Here is a 21,894-nt window from a genome sequence, read left to right as displayed (position 1 = left end):
CAGAGATACAACTATTTGAAAATCTGGAATCTGAAAAAAAAAAACAACAATCTCAAAATATTGACAAAAATTGCATATTACTAATCAAAAAGTTTTGATATATTTACTAATTCATCAACCCTCTGGACATGATTAGTACAGCACACTAAACTCCTAGTGGTTGAAATAAGTAACCGCAGGTTGATTTCCATCCCGGAACGATGCTTGAAGTCGTGTTGCATGACAGGACTTTGTTATCTGAAGCACCAACACATGCATAAAATATTTATATGTTTGCTTTAAAATTTAGATATACTCATATGTATTACACTTTTCAAATGTAGACTTATTAACCTTAACGTACTTAGTTTAACACACATGACAAATAAAGCCTGCTCACCACGAAAAGGAAGGTTGACACCGAGGAGGATTGTGGGTAATGGCATTATGTGCAACTTAAGTTTTATGTTTTACATTCTTTATTGAACAAAATAACATTTAAATCAGATACAAAGTGCTTAAACATATAGTAGTGAATGTATTGCCACAAAAAGTGAAGGGTTGACGGAATTCACTACATTAAGTTTAAGTCACCGCTGCTTCATCGGACAATACTGAAGTCAGGTTTAACTTTGAGGATTTTATCACATAAATCCATTTATATCATTATACATTGAATGTGTGTAGTCGTTAAGTATGGGTTGTGGTCTTGCTTTTTTTTTTTTAAATATATATATGGATACGGCCGTCTAAAACGATAAGTGTGGCGCGTTGTTTTTATCATCGGACTAAAGTCGCAGCGGTGACGTCATCGTTCACTACCGTCATTGAGCCTCCTGTTCACTTTGATGGGGTGCCCGCTGAGAGGTTTGTGAAGTTAAGACTATACTTTCAGGGATCATTTCTATAGTTCTTGACTAGGAAATGTGTTTCGAAAGTGTTGCGTCTCCCAAACCACGATGATGAGTGATAGTGCACTTCTCTGAGCGTGAATCGGATAGTGGTCTGTGATTTCGTCACGGTTGTCTATCATTGATGAACGTTCATTGGTTCTCTTCGAATCTATGAGGAGAAGTGCATGGTCAGAGTGGTTCTGTTATTTCATTGTTGAAAATAAAGGGTTTTTTGAGCTTATAGTGAGTGTAAAAAAATATGTAATCATTTTATTGGAGTACTTCATTTTTTTTTTTATTTGTGAGTTGATAATATAAATAATAGGTTCCAAATAAGATAGTGTTTGTGAAGCACTGAAAATACTACACTTTAGCGCCACCTGTTGGTTGAAGTTGCGTAATTACAATTAAAAACTCCTAGAGTTGAAAATAGTGGTGTAGTATTTCTATAGACCAAATATCTATTTGTAAACATTCGGGATACGCGCGCAGCAGGGTTGCAGAAAACCTGGGAGAGTTCGTAGATTGTAGATGTATTGTGTAGATTATACTGACAAGATGTCGTTTTCAGAATGTTATTCGCGATTTTATTAAAAGAGCTTGTCACCCAGCGATAAGCACTGTTATTCAACGAAACTGACGTTATATAGTGGGACAGTCTTACAGATCCGAAACAGGGATGAGGTTTTTTTGCAGGCGGTTAAAGTGGCAGTCTATGGAGCTATGGAATAAAAGAATAAAAAAAGGTTTAATCTGACTTTATATTTCAAAATTTAAACTTTATTTTCGCAATTACGATATTATATCCCACAACTCCAGAGGAAACGCAACTCGTCATTCTCTCTCAGAGTTTATATCCCACACTTCTGGCTTTTTTCCCCCTCAGAATGAACAAACTCACTAGTTTTGTTAAATCGAGTTATAAAGTCCGCATTAAACTTGCACTTATGAGGAACAAAAGTCAGAATGTGAGATAAAAAAAAAAAAAAATGTTATGTAAAAATGTTAATAGTAATAGGTTTAAATAATATTTCATGCTGTAACTGTAGGGCTAATACAATACGTCCCCTATAAACAGCATATGTGAATATTATATAGACCTATTGTTTAAATCAAATTTATGCTTTAAAAGTACAGCAATCATAGTTTTCAACCATAGTATGTCCGTTTAAATGTCTGCGTTTAGTTTCAAATGGCGTCTTTGACTACAGTATTCTATAAAAAAAATTATTTGCATTCCGATTTTCACATCAAAAGGCACAAAATATTTTTTTATTGTATTCCATGGATTTTAGGCGTTTGCCTCCACTTGTTATCAGTGTTTTTTTTTGTTTTTTTTGCAACCACTATGTGCACGCAACTGCAAGTGACGTCACTTTGACGTCTATACTCCATAGACTCAACGTCTATTGTTATCTGAAATAATTAAATCCCATTAAACATGAAGATTCTATAAAAATGTGTTTAAGTTTGCTTTGCGTGTTCTTAGACAGGGATTAGTAAACTAGGCCAATCAGAAGAGATTAATTATCATTCTCCTTAATGAATTATACACATTAAGTAGTACAATTTAATTAGTGAAAAAATGAACTTGCATTATAAAACTGATCTGAAGTCAGTTAAAACTAATTAGACACTTGTTCATGGGTTCACCAGATCTATTTTCACCTTGGATTTTTAGATAAATCTGTTTGACAACATACATTTAGGTACAATTGTATAAACTGTTAATTTATGCTTTTAAAAACCATTAGACAAAAATGATTCTAAATGCACACAATCCTTTTAGGTGGCAAACCAGTAGTTTTCATTGGGAAGTATCATACATGAATATCTTGGGCATGTGTTCACTACTCCTTTTTTTTTTTTTTTTTTTTTTTTTTTTTTAAATCACAGTATATGTTATAAGACCTTCATTTTGAAGGGATACATGAGTCCAGATGTTTAAATAGTTCACCCAAAATGAACATTTGCTGAAAATTCACAACAGTTTGAAGTTAAACACATCTTAATGATGGATTTGTTTCTTACAAACATGCAACGTTGGGTTTCACAAGATGTTAATTGATGGTTTGGAGAGGTGTGGGTTACTTGTGAATTATTGTGATGTTTTTATCAGCTGTTTGGATTCTGGCGCACCCATTCACTGCAGAGGATCCAACAAAGCATACAATGTTACATTTCTCCAACTCTGCTTTCATGAAGAAACAAACTCATCCACATCTTGGACAGCCTGAAGGTGCGTACATTTTCAGAAAATTAAATTTCTGAGTGAACTACTACTTTAAATAAGAATGATTTACAACAGGCTTTGGTTAAGGTTCCAGAAAACGATATATTGTGCAGTTATAAATATCAGCCGATAGGCTGCGCTAATGCTCAAGTACTGACCAAAACACGGTTTTAGTCAAGAATGGCTATTACAAAGATACAGGCCTAATTTAATGTTCTTAATGTACTCAAGTAAATTATATATATAGGGTACAACAGAGCTAAAGGCACACCCTAAGAAAAAAATGTCCTTTTTTTACTGCGGCCAAAGTGTATGATTGCAGAAAAATACATAGGTTTGTATTGAACATTTATGGAGTAACAAATTTAGTGTGAAAATAAATCATACAAGTCATTAATTTTGTTTAAAAATACTTGATCAAAACAATCACTTTAACAAAGTTTGTACTATTTTCTGCTTATTTTGATAATTTTTATTCAATAAATATACTTTTATTAAAATATATTACTATAAAACATTTTAAAATACATAAACTTATTTTAAAATGTAGATTCTGAAAGCACTGAATGAGATCTCACAGTAACTTAATATAGATTTACAGTAGTAACAACAAATTATATATTATATATGATATGATAATAATAGTACGTTTTTAAATATGATGGTTTCATTATAAACATGGTGATTATCACTAAGATGGACACCCAACATAATATATGACCATCTGAATCTAACAATGTCATGTCAACAAATGGAAAAGTCAGCCTTCTATTAAATATCATGTTAATTATTGTGCCTTTTAGCCCCAATAGCAGGTGAGCTTTTTACCCCAAATACCATACCATACATATTCTTTCATTATTTAAAAAAGGCTGCTTTAATTATCTTAAACAAAACTGAAAATCATTGAGTAGACCTTTGTCTCTAGATATATTCAAGAATTTTACCGATTCTCATTTGCTACTTAAATGTACATTAAAGCACAGAAGCAACTTTGCGCTGCTGCCCGCGATCGTGTCAAAGGTCAGGCTAATTTGCACGTCTATCTTGAAAAGCGGATGTTTTGGAAAGTGCTACGCCACGTTTTTTTTCTGCCATGTAGTGGTTTATCAAAGGCGCCGTTAGCCCCGTTGTACCCTATATATATATATATATATATATATATATATATATATATATATATATATATATATATATATATATAACTGCCTATATATCTGACATTAAAAAACAGCATTTTTTGACAAAGATTAAAGGAGAAGTCCACTTCCAGAACAACAATTCACAGATAATGTAATCACCCCCTTGTCATCCAAGATGTTCATGTCTTTCTTCAGTCATAAAAAATAAGTGTTTTTTGAGGAAAACATTTCAGCATTTTTCTCCATATAATGGACTGATATGGTGCCCTGATCTTGAACTTCCAAAATGCAGTTTAAATGCCGCTTCAAACGATCCCAGCTGAGGAAGAAGGGTCTTATCTAATGAAACGATTGGTTATTTTCATAAAAAAAAAAAAAAAAAAAAAAAAAAAAAATACAGTTTAAATACTTTTTAATCTTAAACGCTTGTCTTGTCTTGCTCTCCCTGAACTCTGTGTATTCTGGCTCAAGATAGTCATAGTATGTCGAAAAACTCCAATTGTATTTTCTCCCTCAACTTCAAAAATCATTTCAAAATCATCCTACATCACCGCAGAAGTACCGACCCACCTTTTGCAAAGTGAACATGCAAAGGAGATCAAACACCCTTAACAAAAAAGGTAAAACAATTAAAAATTTGGGATCGTTTGAAGCCACATTTACACTGCATTTTTGAAGTTCAAAATCGGGGCACCATATCAGTTGTTTGTTAGCATTGTCCTTGTCACATAAAAAACATTAATACAGTAAAAAAGGGGGTAGAGACATTGTAGTGTAAATATTAGTTATCCAATGGCTTTAATGCTGACAAGATATCCATCAGTTCAGTATTTTGACTGTTTGTGCAGATACTTTTCCTGAGATAACAGAATTACAGCATTTCAAAATAAAACGTAATACAAAAGTTGCAGTAAAGCATTTTGAATATTACTAATTCAAGTTACTTCAGTCAGACAAAGTTATCTAATATAGATGATTTTAAAACACTGTCATAGGCTCAAGGCCTTATAAACTCTGGGAATGTCTACAGCTCCTCTGGAGGGTTTATTATGTCTGTAGACACTGCTGATGCCACCATGTAACCTTTTCCTGGAGGTATTCCAGCGGTAAGCGCTTTAATCCAATCTTTAGTGTCACGAAAAGTCAGCAGTATTTCAAACACTGAAACAACAAAAAATGCTTATAACACACTCAGTTTCACTACAGGATGAGGAGGAGTATGGTTGCGGTATGTTAAATCTGAGTCAGAATAATTCATCACCTTGGTTGATGGCTAGGATTTTGGAGTGGAAGTTTTTGGGGTTTGGTCTCTTTACCATGTACTCGTCAATCGGCAGCCGCGCCGTGCGAATGCCGAGCTCTTTCGCCCTCGTGTAGCTTATTTTCTTAAAGAATACGGCATAAAATCACTATAAAATCTCTCATTAATGTATCTTTAATAAATTATGGCATAAACACAAGTATGAGTCTCACCTTTTGTATGGTTTCATCCACTAAACCTCCAAGGATATAAACTTTATCTTCCTCCACATACTCTAAAGCTAAAAGGGAAACAGAAACATTTACGCAGAACTAAAATGAAAGAAATAAACCATAGTAAGTTAATTATTGTAGGATTCATATAAACTTTATCTTAACTTTACAACTTAACCTTAACTCTCAACCAGTTTTAATTTCACATCTGATTTATTAATATTTGGAGCTTGATAAAGTTACTAAAACTGAAATAAAGTTATATAAAAATGATTAAAAAAATTTACACACACACACACACACATATATATATATATATATATATATATATATATAATAATTTTTTTATAAAAATGCCACAAACACAAACATTTTTGCCAACTGAAACCATTTGCACCAATGAATCATACACAATAAAACCAGGACCGTGCACGATAAAAAGAAAATAGGGTGATTTTTCATTTCATGTTGACTTTTAACTAGGGATGCACCGAATATTAGGCCACCGAAAATTTCCGGCCGACAATGGCCCAAAAGTGCATTTTCGGCCGAAAGATTTTTACCACAGAAACAACACGGCCGAAACAGTATATTGTGATGACGCAAACAAAAAACGCGGCCTGCAGTGTGTCTGCGGTGTGAGGTTGAGATGGACCACGGAGTGAAAACAATGAAAAGTACACTCTTAGAGTCTGTCAGCACACGTTTCACTGAGATCTATTCGGATCCTCTGCACTTCATCGCGACTGTACTTGATCCGCGTTATAAAGATCATTACTTGGATGCGGAAATAAAGCAGCGCGCACGAGAAATGATCCAGACCGCGATGCATGCGGAGAACCCGCGGGGAGACGGAGAGGGAGCAGCGCACAGCGCAGGAGAAGGTGATCAGAGCGCAGAAAAAAAAAAAAAAAAAAAAAAAAAAATTCACAGCCGCTTGCCTGACCTGGCAAAGATGGCATGCGAGTACTTGTCTGCTCCGTGCACAAGCACTGACAGCGAGAGACTCTTCAGTGCAGCAGCTCATGTTCTCGATGAGAAGAGGAACAGACTTCACTGTGATAAAGCAGAGAAACTACTCTTCATCAAGAAAAACCTGCCACTTTACCTCAAGAAGTAGAATGGGCTTGTCTAGTGTTTAAATATTTATTATCCACTTTGCACATCTGCAATTCTTGGTGCATTTGTTGTTGTTAAAGTTCTACAGTTAACATATGGGCTATGGCAGTCTTTGTGTTGATACACTATTATGTTGTAGGCCTACAGAGAAAATGTTGTATCTTTAAGCAGTTGCACTTGTTCTGAATGCACTTTCTTGTAGTACTACAGAGAAAATTTAAAATGCACTTGACTTAAATGCACTTTGTTTTTATGAGAGAACATATTTAATTTTACAACCTTTCAGCAGGCCAGAAGGCCTGTACATTATTAATGTACACATGAGTGCGGTTAAGTTAAACATTTTATTTTATATTGTGCATTGTTGCAATGTGCTAAATAAATATTTTCATATTTTGTAATTGATTTATTCTTTAAAACTTTATAAATTTAAAACAATAAAACAATATTCTAAAACAATATTAATTTATGCAATTGCAATGCCTTGATTTTAGTAAGGTTAGAACACAGTCATAGCCATAAATGCAATGGTACTAATAATTGGCATAATTTCTTTTGGTGTTTCGGTTTTCGGCCTTGGTTTCCTCGGTTTTGGTTTTTGGTTTCGGCCAAAAATTTTCATTTCGGTGCATCCCTACTTTTAACTCTTAGTTCTTAAAGGAGAAGTCCACTTCCAAAACAAAGATTCCCATATAATGTACTCACCCCCTTGTCATCCAAGATGTTCAAGTCTTTCTTTCTTCAGTTGTAAAGAAATTATGTTTTTGGAGGAAAACATTTCAGCATTTTTCTCTATATAACAGACTGATATGGTGTTATATAGAGAAAAAACTCCCATCTCATGTTCTCCCTCAACTTCAAAATCGCCCTATATCGCTGTTTTACCTTTTTTGTTAAGGGCATTTGATCTTCTTTGCATGTTCACTTTGTAAAGACTGGGTCAGTACTTCTGCAGCGATGTACAATGATTTTGACATTATTTTTGAAGCTGACTGAGAAAATACGATCTGAGTTTTTCTACATACTCTAACTGTCTTGAGCCAGAATACACAAAGTTCAAGGAGAGCAAGACAAGATGAGTGTTTGAGAATAAAAAGTATATAAATTGTACTATTTGGCAGATAAGACCCTTCTTCCTCAGCTGGGATCGTTTACAACCGCATTTGGGATTGTTTGAAGCCGCATTTAAACTGCATTTTGGATATTCAAACTCGGGGCACCATAGCAGTCCATTATATGGAGAAAAATCCTGTAATGCTTTCCTCAAAAAACATAATTTCTTTACGACTGAAGAAAGACATGAACATCTTGGATGACAAGGGGGCAAGTACATTACATGTGAATCTTTGTTTTGGAAGTGGACTTCTCCTTTAATGCAATATAGAATAGGTGCGATATGAACCTTCACTTGCATCTGGGGTTAAATATATCACATCTTCAGAGGGAAACAGATGAAACCAGCTCTCCTCAGTCACATCAATCTATGAGATATAGAGACACAATAATCAAAATCAGTTGCCGTATATATCTATGATTCTGTTTTTGTTTTTAAAAGTTTTTAAGGGGGTGATCGGATGCCCATTTTCCACAAGCTGATATGATTCTTTAGGATCTTAATGAAAACTCTATAATATACTTTGGTTAAAAATTCTCAAAAACACCCCCAACAGTCAATATTCTTGTCTAACTTACATCCCTGCTTCAGCATCGAAACAATGGAGGTCGGACTGTTACAGCTGATGTAAGGCGGGTCTAAGGTAAGATGCTCATGTCAATCAACTGCTGTGGGAGTGGCCTCTGTGAATAGCTTGATTTGAAAAAAGGGAATATTATTTTTACAGATTAATTAAAAACCACTGCATGGATTTTTACCATTATAGGGTAGATGTGCACATATACTGCCAACACACATTAATGTTCAAACAACATTAAAAAGTGAACTTTGCATCCGATGACCTCTTTAAAATCAAGTTCAGACAATTCTTGCTAACCAAATAATTAGTGAAGCCGTCATTCATCCGGACACATTCTTTATACAGCAGACTGTCCTCTCTTAACTCCGTCAGAAAAATGCGGAATGGCTGTAAGGCTTTCTTGTTGCATCCATAGAGGCGCCTGATCTGACATGCAAGACGGCTGATTTCCTGTGAGAAAAACTGAATAAATAAAAACTCACTCTGTTTATCAAGCAAGTAGGGTCAGGTATCAACCTGCCAGACTTCCGAAGATAATGTTGTGCTTGTTTAGTAAATCTCACTTTGGGAGAAAGGCAGTCAGTCATGCTGAGATCAACACACAGGCGCAGTCCTGCTCCTCTGGCCTCCTCTAGTCTCTCTTTGGTAATCGCTTTAATGACACGTTTACTGAGTTGCGGCTCAGTCGCACCTGCCAGATAGACATCTAATCAGTTGGAAAGCAGTTTTGCTTCCAGATTGTAATACAATATACACCACTGTTCAAAAATTTGGAGTCATTTGGGGTCACCAAGGATGCATTTACTTTATAATACAGTAAAAACAGTAAAATATTATTACAATATATGTTATATATGTTAAAATGTCATTTATTCCTTTGATGCAAAGCTGAATTTTCAGCATTATTACTTCAGTCTTCAGTGTCACATGATTCTTCAAAAATCATTCTAATATGCAGATTTGCTGCTTGAGAGACATTTTCATCAATGTGGAAAACAGATGTTGCTTCATGTTCCCCCCCCAGGGTTCTTTAATAATTAGCAAGTTCTAAAGAACAGCAATTATTTGTCAAGGAAGTCTGCAACATCATTAAATGATTAGATCACTTACAGAATGATAATTTACATGTCATCCAAGATGTTCATTTCTTTCTTCAGTCGAAAAAAAAAAAATATATATATTTTTTTGAGGAAATCATTCCAGGATTTTTCTCCATATAGTGGACTTCAATGGGAGTCAATGGGTTGAAGGTCATAACTGCAGTTTCAATGCAGCTTCAAAGGTCTCTACACAATCCCAGCCGACTAATAAGGGTCTTCTCTAGCAAAATGATCAGTCATTTTCTAAAAATACTCATGCTCATTTTGCTCTAGCTCTGCTTGCACATGCACACAGTTAGTGCTACGGCAGAAAACTCCATCTCATTTTCTCCTCCAACTTGTTGCTTTACCTTTTTTGTAAAGGGTGTTTTACTTTCATCGCACATTCTCTTTGTAAACACCGGGTAAGTATTTCCGCCTATTTCACGTGTGAGGTCGAATTAGTGCAAGATGAGCATTTGTGGTTAAAAAGTATATAAAATTTTAAACTCTTTCAGAAAATGACCAATCGTTTCATTAGATAAGACCCTTATTCCTCAGCTGGGATCATGTAGAGACCTTTGAAGCTGCACTGAAACTGCACTTTTGACCTTCAACTCATTGGCTCCCACTGAAGTCCACTATATGAAGAAAAATCCTGGAATGTTTTCCTCAAAAACCTTTATTTCTTTTCGAATGAATTAAAGGAGAAGTCCACATCCAGAATAACAATTCACAAATAATTTACTCACCCCCTTGTCATCCAAGATGTTTATGTCTTTCTGTCTTCAGTCGTGAAGAAATTATGGTTTTTGAGGAAAACATTTCAGGATTTTTCTTCATATAATGGACTTCATTGGTGCCCCGATTTTGAACTTCTAAAATGTAGTTTAAATGCAGCTTCAAAGGGCTCTAAACGATCCCAGCCGAGGAAGAAGGGTCTTATCTAGCGAAACAATCAGTATTTTTTTTATTTTTTTTTTTGGGAAAATAAAAATTTGTATACTTTTTAAGCACAAAAGCTTGTGTAGCACAGGCTCTGGAATGCTCGTTTATCACGCTACGCACTATTGAATCACGTTGAAAGGTCACGCGGAACGTAGGCGGAACTACAGACCCAGTGTTTACAAAGCAAACACACAAAGACTAAGAAACTGCAAGTCAAACGCTGTTTACAAACAAAAATGTACAACTTCATTTTGAAGTTGTAGGAGAAAATAAGATGGAGTTTTTTGCCATACTCTACCTTTTTTAACTGGAGAACACAGACAATGAACTTACACATGATTCGTAGTCGGGAAGTTTGGATCATTTTACAGACTCTGACCTTTGAGTTTCGTTTGAGTCATTTTGTTCATTTTAACAAAACATAAGTAAAATGTTACGCGTTACTTCCCTAACACATCTACTGTAGACAGAAGCAGTAACTAAATCAACATACTGTCATCTTAAAAACACTGCAAGAATTTCCAGGCAAGACTTGGAGAAACTTGTTCATGCCTTTATCACAAGCAGGGTGGGCTATTGTTATGCTCTCCTCACTGGCCTTCCAAAGAAGACCATTAGACAGCTGCAGCTCATCCAGAACACTGCTGCCAGGATTCTGACTAGAACCAGAAAATCTGAGCATATCACACCAGTCCTCAGGTCCCTACACTGGCTTCCAGTTATATATTAAGAATTGATTTTAAAGTACTTTTACTCATTTATAAATCACTCAATGGCTAAGACCTAAATACATTGCTGATATGCTCACTGAATATAAACCTAACAGACCACTCAGATCATTAGGATCAAGTCAGTTAGAAATACCAAGGGTTCACTCAAAACAAGGGGAATCCACTTTCAGCTATTATGCTGCCCACAGTTGGAATCAGCTTCCAGAAGAGATCAAATGTGCTAAAACATTAGCTACATTTAAATCTAGACTCAAAACTCATCTGTTTAGCTGTGCATTTACTGAATGAGCACTGTGCTACATCCGAATTGATTGCATTATGTATAATCCTTTTCTATTTTTACTGTTTTAAATTTATATCAATTTTTAATCATTTTAAAAGTTTTTATTTTTTTTGTTTTATTGTTGTGATCATTGTTTTTATGATTACTCTACTTCATTTTTTGTGATTATTGTTTTTATTATTGTTTTTATGACTATTCTACTTCCTGTTATGTAAAGCACTTTGAATTACCTTTGTGTATGAAATGTGCTATATAAATAAACTTGCCTTGCCTTGCTGCTTACACAAACGGTGATCCCACTACAAACAAGACAAAACTGTAATGCTAAAAGAAACAGAAAAGATTAATTCATTGTTTACCTGGGTCTTTAGTCTATGATTAGCTCAACTCACCTCTTATCTGACAAGCTTTTGGATTTAAGTCGTTCGTTCATCACGTGACAGCCCCATAAGATGAACGAACGACTCAAAAAACCCGAAGACTCAAAAAAGGTGAACTAATTCCAGTACAGAACCTAATAGGATGTTGCGCATGCGTAACTGAAAGAATCACTCCCTGAGACGACTCGTTCTTCCCGAGTCACATTAAAGATTCGTTCAAAATGAACAAATTGTTCAAGAACGACCCATTACTAATTCGTAGCATCGTGGACGCGCATCCCAGAGCCTGTGCTACACGAGCTTTTGTGCTTAAAAAGTATACAAATTTTTATTTTTCGGAAAAAAACGACCAATCGTTTCGCTAGATAAGACCCTTCTTCCTCAGCTGGGATCATTTAAAACCCTTTTGAAGCTGCATTATATGTCCATTAAGTCCATTATATGGAGAAAAATCCTGAAATTCTTTCCTCAAAACCAGAATTTCTTCACAACTGAAGACAGAAAGACATGAACATCTTGGATGACAAGGGGGTGAGTAAATTATTTCTAAACTGTTGTTCTGGAAGTGGACTTCTCCTTTAAGAAAGACATGAACATCTTGGATGACATGGGGTTGATTAAATTATCAGGAATGTTTTATTCTGGAAGTAAACGAATTACCCCAGACCACAAAAACAGGGTCAGTTTTTTCAAAACTGAGAATTGTACATCATCTGAAAGCTGAATAAAGTAGCTTTCCATTGATGTATGATTATGAAAATATTTGTTTGAGATACAACTATTTAAAAATCTGGAATCTGAGGGTACAAAATAATCAAAGTTATTACTAATCAAAAATTAAGCTGATATATTTATGGTAGGAAATCTGCTAAATATTTTCATGGAACATGATCTTTACTTAATATCCTAATGATTTCTGGCATTAAAAAAAAATGCAATAATTTTGACCCGTACAATGTATTTTTGGCAATTGCTACAAATATACCCGTGCTACTTAAGACTGGTTTCGTGGATCAGGGTCACATATATTTAAATAAAATAAATAACCACAAATAAAATTTAACACAAAACCATGAATTTCGTTATTTTTATCTTTAAAATTGCAATATAGGCATACAAATGGGACATGTACTTCACTGTAAGATAGTCAGGTAACATGCAATAAACACCAGATTACCTTTATTTTGTCTGCTGAGCTTCTTTCTTTCTTTCTCCTCTTTTCTTTTGCTTTTTTTTGCCTCCAGTCTCCTCTCCCAGTTCCGCTGCTTGCGCATGACATTTTTCTACAGAAACAGTAAAACAGTCAACATACTGGGAAACAAATTTCTTTCCGTGTTATGACTCACAGTCAAGATTAAAGTCGCCTTACAGAGAACGCGGTTTCCTCTCGGCCACACAAGGGATCCAGCTCCACATCAATACCCAGGAAGTCCAATAAATCTGCGGCTTCGTTTACTTTTGACACAGTACTTTCTGCACAACAGCTGTCTTCCATTTGATTTTATGTCTAAAGCGGGATAGTTAAATAGTCTCCACAAAGCACCGAAAAGCACATCAAAATGTTTCAAATATAAATGTGTCACGATAAAATGGGGACCACGGATACTGACAAATTGAAAGTAAGCTTGATGTTACGCTGATAAAGATCGTCTCCGACGACAAACTGAAAGAGGGAGCAAAGAACAACTGTTATACTTTAGATTTATAAACATGTAAAAATACATCTACCTCAAAAAGCTTTTATAAAACGACACAAACAGCACAGCCGTTAGGTGAATCTCCACAACTCTTGCAGCTCGGGCGCACTGCGATGACGTAACTACCACGCTGTCGCTGCTACTGTACTACCTATTGCTCTGGAACATCCTTTTGATAGGGTGAACTCAGACAAAATGGGACACTTTTCGTAAAACATATAATTTAGATACCTAGATGTTTTCTTTATTATTTTTGTAAAAAGGCCCAGCTATAATATTTCAATTTGAATACAGTTCATATAAAATGTTACTTGCAAGATATATACCAATAGATCATCTGAGGTCATGTACTCCAGACAAATTTCTTTTCAGGTAAAGTGGGCCATCCCTTATTTATCAAAAATTATTCTGCTGTGGTATTGGTTGCTCTTGTTTTCTTTTTTCCTTAATTGCTGTTTTTCTTAATTATTGTGTTGTACCATGGTGTAAACTGAATGTTCAAATTAAGCATTAAAAACTTTATTGCGCATCAACTGTTTTGCTGAATTTTCTTTGGGATTGTGTACAATTTAATAGAAGATGACAAATGTGACCCTGGACCACAAAACCAGTCATTAGGGTAGGTTTTTTGAAAATGATTAATTTATCAATCTCACTAAATAAATAATCTTGACAAAAAACATACTGTTGGAAAGGTCTAAGTCTCAGGATTTTATATTTGGTGGTATTTTGTGATAGAAGTAAAATTGTCAAAAATTTAGACATTTGTGACATAAAAATGCATTTTAAAAAAGTCGTTAGAGTTTGGATGGCAGCCGGTGGCTGTTTGTGGTATAACGCCCTAAACAAACTTTCACAGGAACCTCAATTTTTTTCATGTCAACTTCAAATTTGGAACATAAGCTATTTAGACATGAGGCTTCAATTTCATATCAAATTTTGAGTAAAACCTGTTATGTAAAATATGTATTTTATATAAAATAAAATAAAAATTGTACAGTGCATTTTCTTTTTAGTAAATTTAAACTTCTATAACTTATCAATAATTTATTATTTTGAAAATTTTTAAAGACTGTCTTCTTTAAAAGAGACCAACCTCACACGTGTATTCCAAAGTGTTCATGAATTACAATTTAAATTTGGATAGTGCACTTTAATGCCTATTTTTAAAAAACTTTTTGAAAATCTGGAAACTGGAAATATTGAGAAAATTGCCTTTAAGTTTGTCCAAAGGAAGTTCTTAGCAATGCATATTATTGCATACTACTAAAAAATTGATATATTTACAGTAGAAAATTTCCAAAATATCTTCATGGAACATGATCTTTACTTAATTTCCTAATGGTTTTTGGCATAAAAGAAAAATCAATAATTTTGACCCATACAATGTATTGTTAGCTATTGTTACAAATATACTCGTGCTACGTAAGGCTGGTTTTGTAGTCCAGGGTCACAAATACAGTATATCTGTTATACATATACACTATATTGCCAAAAATATTCGCTCACCCATCCAATAATAATAATCGGAATCAGGTGTTCCAATCACTTCCATGGCCACAGGTGTATAAAATCAAGCACCTAGGCATGCAGACTGTTTTTACAAACATTTGTGAAAGAAGTCCAGTCGTGAAATTTCCTCGCTCCTAAATATTCCACAGTCAACTATCAGCTGTATTATAAGAACGTGGAAGCGTTTGGGAATGACAGCAACTCAGCCACGAAGTGGCAGGCCACGTAAACTGACGGAGCGGGGTCAGCGGATGCTGAGGCGCATAGTGCGAAGAGGTCGCCAACTTTCTGCACAGTCAATCGCTACAGACCTCCAAACTTCATGCGGCCTTCAGATTAGCTCAAGAACAGTGCACAGAGAGCTTCATGGAATGGGTTTCCATGGCCGAGCAGCTGCATCCAAGCCATACATCACCAAGTGCAATGCAAAGCGTCGGATGCAGTGGTGTAAAGCACGCCGCCACTGGACTCTAGAGCAGTGGAGACGCATTCTCTGGAGTGACGAATCGCGCTTCTCCATTTGGCAATCTGATGGACGAGTCTGGGTTTGACAGTTGCTAGGAGAACGGTACTTGTCTGACTGCATTGTGCCAAGTGTAAAGTTTGGTGGAGGGGGGATTATGGTGTGGGGTTGTTTTTCAGGAGATGGGCTTGGCCCCTTAGTTCCAGTGAAAGGAACTCTGGATGCTTCAGCATACCAAGACATTTTGGACAATTTCATGCTCCCAACTTTGTGGGAACAGTTTGGAGCTGGCCCATTCCTCTTCCAACATGACTGTGCACCAGTGCACAAAGCAAGGTCCATAAAGACATGGATGACAGAGTCTGGTGTGGATGAACTTGACTGGCCTGCACAGAGTCCTGACCTCAACCCGATAGAACACCTTTGGGATGAATAAAAGCGGAGACTGAGAGCCAGGCCTTTTCGTCCAACACCAGTGTGTGACCTCACAAATGCGCTTCTGGAAGAATGGTCAAAAATTCCCATAAACACACTCCTCAATCTGGTGGACAGTCTTCCCAGAAGAGTTGAAGCTGTTATAGCTGCAAAGGGTGGACCGCTGTCATATTGAATGGATTAGTAATGGGATGTCAGTTAAGTTCATATGCTAGTCAAGGCAGGTGAGAGAATACTTTTGGCAAAATAGTGTATATGTATAATTAATTGAAAATTGACCTCAACTGCACCTTTACAAGAACAGTCAATAAATTCAGTATGGTTTTATATAATATAATTTATATACATTCTTATTTTATTTTTGTGCTATTTCATATATTTGTTTTTGAGCATCTACTTTTGGATTTTGCATCGTTATTGCGCTCCGGGTGTCCTGAATTCGAATCCCGGCTCGTGGACCTTTCCCACACCTCTCTCTCTTTCTCTCTCTCCCCTACTTAGTTTCCTGTCACTACTATACTGTCCTATCCAGAAAATGCCTAAAATAAATCTTTAAAATGTTTATTATTATTATTATTACTAGCCTACATCAACACAGCAAATGAACATGCATCATATTGGTCTTTCACCAAATTTCATAATCGCTGCAACAAATTTAGTATCCAAAAGTCGATGTTTAATGTTTTCTGGTCATTAAATCATGCATATTCACTTCTACCTGTCTAGTAAAAAGTAAAAAAATAAAACACACTCACACACATTTGAAAGAAATACGTCAGATGGATTTAGAGGCTTTTGCATCTGAACTCTTCATATATATATATATATATATATATATAGTGTTGATGTTTATATGTTATATATATTATTTTCTCTTATATATATGTATATTACTTTTACAACTATTTTACACATTCTTTTTGCTATATTTGTACCTTGTTATGCATTTTATTGTAGCATTTACAGAATGAGTTCCACATTTACGTGTATTATTTTACCAGAAGCTCTTATGATCCAAAGTGATTTACAAGACAAAGAGCAACTACAGCATAAGTACTTCATAATCATAAAGAGATTATAACATCAATGCGTTACAGTGCAAACCCTCATAAAAATTCCAGACAGGGTTGTTGAGTTGTAGAGACATTTATGATAATTATGATAAGTGTCTTTCTTGAGAAATCCCAGTGTCTGAACGTGACAAAGGAAGTTTTTATCTGTTTGATTGTTTGAAATAAAAAAAAAAAAAAAAAAAAAAACCCCTCATTCACACCAGCCAGCATAACTACAAACCAGCATCAGATGAGTGTCACCCATTCAGACAAGGAGGTCTTGACAACAGTATTTCTTGTTGTCTAGTTGCTTCTATTGTCGTCATTTGTAAGTCACTTTGGAAAAAGCATTTGCTAAATGACTACATGTAAACGTAATAGAATAAACAAACAACGCTGACAGAAAGCATATCTGATTTTAGTTTTGTGTGAATGGGACGCTGTGGGATGTGGTTGCATTTTTCAGTGTGCGGAAACACTCATATCTGCCAAATGAACTATTATCTTCACATGCAAATGCAATCAAACTGATAACGTGAAAATCATTTTTGTGACTCAACTGCTTCCCGCTTCTATGAATCAAAATGATCAGCATTACTTTCTCATGAGCAATAAGTACAGATAAGATGCAAGTCTGTTATCAGTAGTGTCTGTGGACAGTTTTATCCTACATTTTTGGTATTCATATTAGTTTATGAAATTTCCTTCTCAGAGGCATGTCTGCTGTTATTGTGCTTAACAAAATCCCAACACGGCAAGTGAATTTCTTCAGAAAGCGGACACTGAATATGTTTTCATTAAAACAGATTTAGTCCATCTGGACTGGGCTGCATTGTGAAGTGTAGCACACAAGAAAAACTGCAAATGTTTTCTTGTGAAAATGTCACTCATTTACAAGGAAACTGAGCATAATTGATTTTTACAAAAAAACAAATTTATTTCAAAACATCTTCCATACATTCCACGTTTTTTCATTAAACTGCAATTACAGCAACATGAAAGACTATGATAGTATAAAATGAAGACAATGAATCATTCAGTGTACAAGAAGGTATGTGTAGTGTAGCAGATACATTTTAGTTTATCTTGAAATAGGACAAATGTTTTAATCAAAACTCAAAAACAAACAAAAGATGTCAGTGACCGTAAAACTAGTATAAACAAGGGCTAAATCTCTTCTAGAGAATCCTGTGAGTAGTGAGAATCAAAGAAATATTAGTTACAACATAAACATTCTCTACTCTGTTTTGGCCACTCGCTCCTTTTTCTCAATGAAGAGAATGAGTTTTTTAACCCATGGTGTCCTGGGATTCAAACAGATACTCTCTCCACTTGACAAGCCAGCACTGAAATATAAAAAAAAAATGATATGTAGAAGGTACAATATCGTTGAAACGTTTGAAATCACTAAAAAGTATGAATACTTTTATTCAGCAAGGATGCACTGAATTATGCAAAGGTGTCATTTATAATGGTACAAAAGATTTACATTTTAATAAATTATGTTCTTTCGAATTTTTTCATCCTGAAAAAATGAATATTAGGCAGCACAACTGTTTTCAACATTGGTAATTGTTAGATTATATTGCACTCTCTGCCAAATATTACTGTGAGTTTTCCTGTTTCTTTCTCCTTCTTATCTACTTCTTCTCCCAAAATTGTTTTACTTCTATATGGCACATCTTTTGTTTTGTATGATGCACATATGTAACGCCACCCCCAGACAATGGATCTATATAATCTAATTGTGGGAGAGAATAAACTTGGAAGAAGTTTGTGAACATACAATTGGCTTCATGTTCATAATTCTTCCCATGGGCCCATGCAAGGACTGAGAATAGTCGGACGGCATCAAAAGATAAAGAGCTGTGGTATTTATTAACAATAATAATAAGAAATGCTTACTGCATTTCATTAATGCTTAATGCATCAGCATATTAGAATGATTTCGATTGCACCTTATGTTTCCCTTAAGAGAGGACACAGCCATTTGTAAATTTAATGTGTGGAGTCCGGTCTCATCTGCTTCCAGCTATTTTCAGCTGTACAAAACAGCTTGTTTTGCTGCTTGATATTGCAAACTGGTGTGTGTTTCCATATTATTTTAATGTGTTCAGTTTAATTATAAACACAATGGTGCCAACCAACACGTTCTTACTCCAAACTCGTCACATATTGACGCTTTGTCAGGACTCCTTGGTGTCACTTTTTGATGGACAGGGTACCCCTTTAGTGTCACTTTTGGACGTACAGGGTCCTCCATTGCTTTTAGTTGTTTGCATTATTCATCACATTTAATGGTTTTCATGCATTTACAAAAACAGAAATCATTTTATATAAATTTCTACTTTTATTTTGTAGCACCTAACCCCACCCTTACCCCTAAACCTGCCCACTTCTGAACAATATAAAACATGTAACAGGCAAATAAATCATGACAATAAAATTCCCAATGCCTTTCGCATCAGCGACTTGACCCTAAAGGTTTCTTATTTAAATCAATTGAGGACCCTGCACTTCGACAAATGACAGTAAAGGGGTACCCTGTGCTTCTGAAAGTGACGCTAAGGGGTCCTGGAGTTGGCAGTGAGAATGAATCTCACACATTACCAGAAAACAGCTTACTTTCACATTGAAAAATAAGGTGAATAATGTGGGCTAAAGTAAAAACACATTCTCTGACGTTTATATTCATAATGACCGTAATTTTGATTCACCTCTCAGTTATGATGGCAGAAACTACAGAAAGACACGTGACTGGTCTGAGGAAATACTTACACCACCTCAGTAGTCTTGCAGTGCGGGCCTCTTGGCAGGATCACCACGCGTCGCAGGTTCTCCTGAGGGATGATACGTGACTCCAGTTTCAGACACACGCAGCGGCTGTTGTAACCCGCACCGAGAGGTTGCACGCCTGATCGTGAAAGGAATGACACAATCGTAAGTCGGCTAAAAAAGTGTGTCCGGCAATTACACAACTGTTAAACTGACATATGATTTAATGGTCTTGTGCAAACAGAGATTTGTAAAGTATTAGCGTGCAACAGGTTTTAAGGAAATTTGAAGCAAGGTCATCACGGTTCCACAGAAGATGCTGAAATGTAGATGATGCAACCTACATGCACTCACATGAGAGTCACACGCATTTGAATACATTTTTTTGCCTTGAAATACCAGTTTTAAAGTCGCTGTAGCAATGGTTGCTTTCAAGGCACTGTGAGTCTTTTGTTTTATATCAGTGCTCCGAAGCACTGCCGCTAGTGGACGATCTCTGTGAATCCGTTATTTGTTTATTTATTTATTACCTTATCTTGGGCCAATTTGATAAATTTGTAGACATTTCAATGATACATTTGTACATTAAAAAGTAAATAGTTACTAGTTTCTTATCAGCCTGTTAGAAGTTACCCACGGTCCCGGTAAGCGGGTACGAAATTCGGCAAAAAGGGCGGATTGCTTTACGTCAGCAACAAATGCACGCGTCCACTATACTGATAGATTTATAACATTAAATTCCACTCAAATAACTGTACTGCGATTCTAGTTCACAAATCCGATATTTTCACCATATCCGATTTTTTGGCCCGCCTGTTTACATTCACTCACGACTGGTAAGCTATTCCCTAATAAAGGCTAATTCCCGCCCAAAGTGATGGTCAGTGATCGCTAGCAAACGCTTTTGAATAGCCATGCTATTAAAATTATTTATATAATTCAGGTCTAGCGGCCATTGGGCTATTATTTCCCAGCATGGATGTTTCGCAGTACAAAATATGAACGAACGGATAAAGACGGGAAAATAACGACAATTTAACGGTCATTTGTTATTTTATCTACAGGTCGTTAAAGGTAGCGCCAAGATGATATTTATTCAAATAAATTTAACGCGAGGGAGAGAAAGAAAGAGAAAGATCGCGAGTGTGAATCTTGCCAACAAGTTAAGTTGATGGTTTAATAAACCGCCGTTTTCATTGCTGATAAATATAATGTAGCTTAGCGGAAAAAAATCGGATCTCGTCCAGATTTTACAGATTTACACGTGTCCAACAAATTCCGATCTGGTAAGATGTGAGCAAAAATTAAGATTTTTTTGTGCCAGTGTAAATGCAGCCTCAGTTAAAATAAATAAATACAAATTAAAAATTGAATATTTGTCCTACTGACTGATGGCCAGTGGAATTGATTTCGATTAGGTACAGTATTACCAAATCAGCTAATTACTAGAAGGCTATTTTGAGCTATAAATATAATAAGCAGATAGTAAACATGAATCTTACCATCGGACAGAACGATGCTGGCTCCAATAACGGTTAAGATCAGGAAGGCGTTCATGATTGCTGAAGCTTCTGCAGTTGATTTCTGTGTAGAAAATCTGAAGATCTGATGCTGTTACTTGGACTGTTGTATGGCTTTATATATTATGATTTCAAAGGCCTCGTGATTTACAAAGTAGTGATTTTTTTTTCACTTCCCCAATCGTTATGTGTGTGTTTGTGACTGCCTGTGAAGGCTAATGTGTAAATATGTGGTTTGGATCTGTTCACATGTTCATCAGCCGTGTGTCATCTGGACACATCTCATGTTAAGCTGGGTTACCACGTCCAAAATCCCCATGGAGTCTAGACTGTTTTAACCCAAAAGATATACGTCAAGTGCATGATTTGGGTTTGACTGCTTACCACAATGGGATTTTTTAATAGCCCAAATATATGCAACATTAATCAAATAATTATTTAGAATAAAATGTAAAATTATATGTATTTTAAATACTAAATAGTTAT

At 35.5% G+C, this 21,894-nt stretch overlaps 2 protein-coding genes and 1 non-coding gene across 7 annotated transcripts; 1 reads left to right on the top strand and 2 right to left on the bottom strand.

Annotated features, from left to right (window-relative positions):
* Positions 1 to 858: 858 nt before the first annotated feature.
* Positions 859 to 1,071, top strand: LOC127169040 (small nucleolar RNA U3). Its single transcript, XR_007828181.1, has one exon. It is a non-coding gene; the product is annotated as a small nucleolar RNA U3 (small nucleolar RNA).
* A 3,949-nt stretch (positions 1,072 to 5,020) lies between these two features.
* On the bottom strand, positions 5,021 to 13,784 carry trmt10b (tRNA methyltransferase 10B). Of its 5 annotated transcripts, XM_051116173.1 has the most exons (10): positions 13,713 to 13,784; positions 13,565 to 13,617; positions 13,324 to 13,461; positions 13,132 to 13,237; positions 9,097 to 9,224; positions 8,831 to 8,995; positions 8,242 to 8,320; positions 5,721 to 5,788; positions 5,509 to 5,632; positions 5,021 to 5,408 (listed from the first exon to the last, which is right to left on the bottom strand). In XM_051116173.1, the coding sequence occupies exons 3-10, from the start codon at positions 13,447 to 13,449 to the stop codon at positions 5,272 to 5,274; spliced, it is 933 nt and encodes a 310-aa protein (XP_050972130.1). In that variant the 5' UTR covers positions 13,450 to 13,461; positions 13,565 to 13,617; positions 13,713 to 13,784; the 3' UTR covers positions 5,021 to 5,271. The 5 variants fall into 5 exon arrangements, with proteins under 5 accessions (XP_050972130.1, XP_050972131.1, XP_050972129.1 ...); XM_051116174.1 differs by lacking the exon at positions 13,565 to 13,617 and having other exon boundaries at positions 13,683 to 13,783; XM_051116172.1 differs by having other exon boundaries at positions 13,324 to 13,760.
* Positions 13,785 to 18,025: 4,241 nt separating this feature from the next.
* cxcl19 (chemokine (C-X-C motif) ligand 19) lies at positions 18,026 to 21,517 on the bottom strand. The gene is made up of 3 exons (XM_051114637.1): positions 21,391 to 21,517; positions 19,892 to 20,027; positions 18,026 to 18,459 (listed from the first exon to the last, which is right to left on the bottom strand). Exons 1-3 carry the CDS (start codon positions 21,443 to 21,445, stop codon positions 18,351 to 18,353), a joined length of 300 nt encoding a protein of 99 aa, XP_050970594.1. The 5' UTR covers positions 21,446 to 21,517; the 3' UTR covers positions 18,026 to 18,350.
* Between the last annotated feature and the right edge of the window lie 377 nt (positions 21,518 to 21,894).

Source organism: Labeo rohita, chromosome 7 (assembly GCF_022985175.1).
Source record: "Labeo rohita strain BAU-BD-2019 chromosome 7, IGBB_LRoh.1.0, whole genome shotgun sequence".
NCBI lineage: Eukaryota > Metazoa > Chordata > Actinopteri > Cypriniformes > Cyprinidae > Labeo > Labeo rohita.
Note: the sequence above shows the minus strand (reverse complement) of the source record. Positions and strands in the feature narration are given on the sequence as shown.